The sequence below is a fragment of the Panicum hallii genome, chromosome 1, assembly GCF_002211085.1.
Source record: "Panicum hallii strain FIL2 chromosome 1, PHallii_v3.1, whole genome shotgun sequence".
Taxonomy (NCBI): Eukaryota; Viridiplantae; Streptophyta; class Magnoliopsida; order Poales; family Poaceae; genus Panicum; species Panicum hallii.
In genome coordinates this window covers 26,301,985-26,308,172 of record NC_038042.1, presented here as the reverse complement: position 1 = coordinate 26,308,172, position 6,188 = coordinate 26,301,985, and the positions used below count along the sequence as shown (strand labels likewise).

At 44.1% G+C, this 6,188-nt stretch overlaps 1 protein-coding gene across 2 annotated transcripts; it reads right to left on the bottom strand.

Moving 5' to 3' along the window:
• Window positions 1–1,310: 1,310 nt before the first annotated feature.
• LOC112877649 (gamma-glutamylcyclotransferase 2-2) lies at window positions 1,311–4,706 on the bottom strand. Of its 2 annotated transcripts, none has more exons than XM_025942007.1 (9): window positions 4,491–4,706; window positions 4,067–4,204; window positions 3,861–3,937; window positions 2,463–2,519; window positions 2,289–2,345; window positions 2,167–2,207; window positions 2,020–2,091; window positions 1,840–1,919; window positions 1,311–1,719 (listed from the first exon to the last, which is right to left on the bottom strand). In XM_025942007.1, the coding sequence occupies exons 2-9, from the start codon at window positions 4,173–4,175 to the stop codon at window positions 1,556–1,558; spliced, it is 657 nt and encodes a 218-aa protein (XP_025797792.1). In that variant the 5' UTR covers window positions 4,176–4,204; window positions 4,491–4,706; the 3' UTR covers window positions 1,311–1,555. The 2 variants fall into 2 exon arrangements, with proteins under 2 accessions (XP_025797792.1, XP_025797785.1); XM_025942000.1 differs by having other exon boundaries at window positions 4,496–4,705.
• Between the last annotated feature and the right edge of the window lie 1,482 nt (window positions 4,707–6,188).

The window sequence follows — 6,188 nt, the reverse complement described above, 5'->3', positions numbered from 1 at the left end:
AGCATCTTACAGCCTCAAAGTAGCCAAGAAAGTATTCGGAAGACACCTTCAAGGTTGAGTTTAGGAGAACTCGAAGACGCCTTTAGAAGTATTCGGAAGCCTGCAGTAATCGACTACGAAGAGCTTAGGGGCTTATCAGACCCGGGGCCATGGGACTGCGCACATGGCGTATATATTCTAGGATAAGGGATGGGACATGACCCACACCCAACACCAGTTGTAACTATTTGTACAGGAGTAGGACTTCTAAGCTAGTATCGGGCTAGGATTTTCATGTAACCCTATCACCCAGACTATATAAGGGCGGGTAAGGATCCCCTCCAAATAATCATCATATAAGGCAATACAAACCACCACACAGGACGTAGAGTATTAAGCATACTGCAGCCCGAACCTGCCTAAAGTTTCGTGTTCCTTACGCCTTCAAATTCCTGATCTCAGCGATACCCTACCTACAATCTACTGCCTCGGGTGTATCCCTCGGTGGGGCTTGGAGGTTAAACACAGACAACAACCTTCTTCCAGCACTTATTTTAGCAGATGTACATCCATGCAAGTGCAATTTGCATGAGATCAGAGGGAAGTTCCCAATGGCGTAAAAAAGTAGAAGGGAAATCCTACTCCAGAACACTACCAAGAAAAATAAGGCACTTGAGATGACTCTGTGTCTAGACATTTCTTTTGAAATAACTGTCTCCATTTATGTCAATGTTTTATCTTGTGATCGAGTTTGGACTATACTTTATATGGGATTATAACATAAACAACAAAATTTTGGAAAACCTCTAGAGTTTGGACCATTTCTAAGTTTCCACACCTATTGTTTTCACTTGATATGCAACCATCATATTGCCCAAAATCAAATCCTAGTAGTTCTTTTCTTTATTACCATCTAAGTTGCGACTTTAACCTATTATAAGCACCTGTGACGACAATATAACAAATATATATAGTTTCAAAAAAAAAGTCATAATATGCAGTTTCAGCTATACCGCATCTGAAGAGAGGATCATCTGAAGAGGGAAGATGATCCTCTGCAGTACTTCATAGTGCAGTTGGGTTACTAACGTGTGGCCCCAGCCCCACATGTAAGTGATCATGCACTACTGCAGAGGAGTCCCATTCTCTGAAGAGGTACCAAGAGGTGCCAAATTGTAAGATGAACTGTAGTATGCAACGTAAGGTAGACCTACGTACCTATTTCCGGTGCATCATAAATTAATTGGTACATTCTAATTTGTAGTACCTCTTAGTAAGGGTTTAGGCCAAACAAAGGGTTGCGAACTCAAGCGGTGGAAGATAGAAGAAAATATAGAAACCATTAAATTTTGGCCTCTGGATTAAAACAAATGTCACTAATGCCGGCTTTAGCATTTTCATTCTGAAAGGTACAGCCTCACCACAACCGTGGCAAAGGAAAATTCAGTACACGATGGCAACAAACATGCAAGAGCTGAAAGCAAATTCGGAGTCTGGTGGAACAACATCAAAGAGCGAGTATGGTCAGACGACATGCCATCTCCTTCGCTGATCCAGCTGGGGCTCAAGGCTCTTGCTATCTCGAGTCCACAACAGTGCCTTCAGGAAGCGCAGACAGGTGCACCAGCGGAACATGAGATTTCAGGGATAGGTCCGAGCCTGTTATCTTCGCCTCCTTTGTTCTGTTGAGCACCTTCCTCACCTCATTCGCAAGCTCAATGATCGCATCGTCTTCATGGCCTGCAAAGGCGCATAACAACCATTATGTAAGGACATTGCGAACAAAACCATGTTTGAGAGAAATGATTGAATGCTAAGAGCTTAGCCAAATAAAACTACAATAATAGGAGGCTCCCTTACTTATGCTAGCCAATGCCTTCTCCATTGAGAACAGATAATCCCTGTTATAGCCATTGGGGCCATTGGCTGTAGCAATTTGCCTGCCATTGCAAACAAGAGAACATGTCAGACGAAATGCTTGACGATGTACATGTTGCACCTGTCTTGCCATAAAAACAATAAGGGAGTGCAATGTCCCACCTTGCCATATCCTCCAAAGGTGCAGGACCAAGATAGTACTTGTTGCCGATTGGATCAGGTGTGGATACAAAACTGCAGGAAAATCAAGCTTTGTGAGTTCCAGAAAAATTTAACACAGAATTGACATGTTTGGTTTTGTATTCTTACACTAGTACGTTCGTCACAGCTGGCTTCAGAGAATCTCCTTCCTGACATTTCACCAAGGGACAATAAGAGTTTTGAAAGGAAAGGAAAATTAGTTCAAACTAATGCACATAAATGAATAATACCTTGAAGAAGTCAACAGATATCTTCTGGTCATACTCACACTCTCTTCTCTCCAAGTACTGAAATGTGAAAATAGATATTTCAATGTAAATCTAACCCAAAATATCTATAGGGGGGGGGGGGGGGGGGGGTTTCCCCTTTCGGACTGCAAAACACACTGGGATAATGCACTGCACCTGCATTGCTTTCTGCTCTTTGTCTATACCACCCTTGACGCAATATGCGATTCCCCACTGCAAACAATTATATTATATCAACTGTTAATACAAGTTACATAAGGAAATCAGAATGGGAATACTAAACTACATCACTCCAATATAAAGAATATGATATGGACAAAAAAGACATACTTATCACAATCATAAAATTAGAACAAGAATCATGCATTTTTACTTTGCAAGGAACTGTATCTGTACATTCAGGACTAAAATGCACAGCAAGTCTTTGACAGAAGTGTGGAGCAAACTATCATACAAACAGGTCAAGCATGATCGCTGATTAGGTTCATAGCTTCTTGTATGTGTCAATGTCAGATATACAAGTGTTGAGTTTGTTATTGAGTTCAGCTTATGTGCGGTTGAACAAGCCAATGTGATTGAATAACTGGTACAAAGATATGAATCAAATAAGACATGAGGCCCAGGGCAGTGCAAGAAACTACATGTTGGAACATTGGCTGGTGTCCCACAAGAAAATCAGGATCCAGAACTGCATAACGCTGTCCATTATAATGTTTTTCAGGCAAGAAAAAATCAAGTGAATTAAATCTGTTGGCAAGAGAGATCTGGATTTCAGAGAACTTAAGTGACTTAAATAAGTTGTCAAGAGACAATAGTCCATGTTGAAGACTGTTGCCAAGAGAAAACTAAATTTCAGAGAACTTAAGTGAATTCAATCTGTTGCCAAGAGGCAACAGTCTATGTTGATATCTGTTGCCAAGAGAAAACTAGATTTCAGAGAACTTAAGTGAATTCAATATGTTGCCAAGAGGCAACAGTCCATGTTGAAATCTGTTGCCGAGAGAAAACTGGATTTTAGAAAACTTATGTGAATTAAATCAAAGGTGGTAATTAGAGGTGGTAATGGATCATGGCATTAATGCCCTTTCACATATAAAAATTTAGTCTGTCCCTTTTTGAGCCCAATCCTTAAAATTTATAGGCTAAATGTTTAGGCCCTTTACCAAGCCTAACTGTAATGCAGTATAATACCATAAAGAGGCAACATGTAAATGCTGATTACCGTATTGCATTAGTTTTCCCCATTTCAAACCAAGTAAAATGAGAAGTCATTTTGTATCATTGTCCAACAGAAACATAGTGACATTTCGGCAAATTCAGCCAATGACTTAGTTCTCCATCTGGTTTTCCAAATCAACCTTTTCCAGGATTCGGTAAGTCCTGGAAGTGCCACTCATTGGACACTATTGCAATACTAGATGCATCTCCTGAAAGAAGTGCCCTACTCTAGAATGCCATTGAAAGTACAAACTGTCACCATTGGTAAGAAAGATAATCCATCTCTGCAACAAGAATATTGAACAACGGGGAAATAAACAGGAAGTGTTCTCTTACGCATATAGCCTCCTCGTCGGTTTCAAGCGTGCAGGTCCTCGCCGGGTGCTCCGGTGTGCCTCTATGGTCAATGCATGCTGTAGAAAGAAAAACAAAGGAGAAGGCATAAACCTTGAGGTTCAGGTCAAAGAGGCGCAACCATAAAAAAAAAGTCACAGGAGCTGGTCAACTAGGATTGCAAATCAGGTGCGTGCAAGCATCCATACCAAGGTTAAAGGTGCGCTTGTAGCCCTTGATGAAGCCAAGAATCTTGTCGTCGAAGTCGAAGCCGGGGTTCCAGATCAGGGACCCGTAGCCGAAGACCCAGAGCACCATCCTGCAGCTTCTTGTTTATTCGAATGTCCCTGCAACAAACGAAAACAGAGTAAAATTCACACTCCCAATCCCAAACCCCAACCATGGTGCTACCGCAAGAACCCTCCGACAATGTCCGCATCGCACTCAATCCCTAAACACTCCAAACCCCTACTTTGCCAACCGACCAAGAAAAAAGAAACGCTTGCTCCGGCAAGCATCCGTGGAGCCACCAAATCCGGCCGGCGCCGCATTACACGACCGCTGGCGCCATTACCCCCGGCCAACCAATCCCCACCCACCCAAAGTTAGAGGGGGGCCGGCTGCAGGAATCACCTCACCTCGGAGGAAGCGGAGGCGGCGGCAAGAACGGCGCGCTGATTGGGCACGGCGGGCGGGAAGGAGGGGGTAGGATCTGCGATTTAGGGGTCTCCTCGGCCTCTCCCGTCCCGAGACCCCGGCGCGGCTCGGTCTTGCTGCCTCGTATGCCCTCCTCGCCGCCCTTGCCTGCGTGGGGATTCGGAGAAGAGAGGAGGAAGAGGCCGGTGGCGCGAGGGGGACAGCATTTATAACCCGCCACGCGACCACACCACCAACTTGGTCCCGGTCACGGGCTCACGGCGCGGCGAGCGAGGGGATGAGGATTGCAGAGCAGGATGCCCAGGATCACGACGGACTGGACGGTGGCGGGTGGCCTGTGGGCTGTGGCTCAGTGGCTGGTTGTCTCCGGCACGTGACGCCCCCCCGCGCGCGTGGCAGCTTCTCCGGCCGTTTTCCACGGGATCTCACAGGGAAACGAGCCCCCCTCGTAATCTCCCTCGTGTCGGGGCACGCACGTGAGCGGGGGGCATGAGTTCGGTACGGACGTGGGCGGTTGGGAGAGCGAGGGTTCACCGGCGCGTCGCTGGGTTCGACGACCTGCGCGGTGGGGCGATGGATCTGGACGGGGCTGTGTGCCGGGTGAGGAGAGGGAGGGCGAGGTTCAATGGACGGGGCTATTTCTTGCTCATCGGGGGTTGAGGCCGGCCACGCCTGTTCCATCACATGTCGACCGTGTCAAAGTCAAACCGTGGAGTACAAAGATGGTTTGCCGCTTCAATCATCTGTTGAGGCGTGCGAGGAGCACACCTGTTTCAATCAAGCTGGCTCAACGTCGAGAAAAATCACTTCTTTGTTTACGAGGTCTTCCTGAACCTAGGAATTATATTCCGTTTTATATATTATTTTAATTTTCTAAATACATAGTTTTTAGTTTTCTGTGGACCCAAGACGTCAGGAAGGGGGTGGGTCGCCACGGCTTGCCTTACCGCCTTAAAAACCATGGTTCTACTCTTTTTTGACTTTAGGATCCCTTAAGATCTCCTGCTATTGTGTATGAGGTCAGTTCTAACATTTTCCTTTCTTTAATTAGAAAATATTCCCATCATAAGACCTCATGAGATCTTATATACATAAGAGGGATGATCTTATCACTTCTGGAGCCCACTTAAGACCTAGATTGCTCACACTTCTGATGCCTTAAGAGAATAGTCACCAATTCAGAACTACATATCAAAACATATAGATCTGGAAAAAGTTAAAATATTTGAAACTGAGAGAGTATTTAACCGGTTCATTTTTCATCTATTGCTTGGGGTTTCTAGATTATTAAATTTATTACTTGGGTCTCTAAGAATTCTTGATTTTATTTGGCGCATTTTCAAATTTTTTTTTATTTTGAAAAAAAAAATTGTCACTCATGTTGTCTCTTTTCACCCTTAAAGTGTCTCTTCCAACAATGAAATCTCTTTTAGACCTTCTTTAGAGAATATAGCATTTTATGAGCATTAGAGGTAAAAGGGTAACAAAAATATCCATGACTAATATGACAAAATGTTGACTTGAACGATAGGTGTTCACAACATGTGAACCGGTGGTAGGTGGTTGATGTCATACATAATACTACACCCTTTGTCCTAAAAATATGAGGTGTGGTTTAAGTAAACTAGTATTGGACTCTTCATCCCTTCATATAGTACAATGCTTATAGTAAGA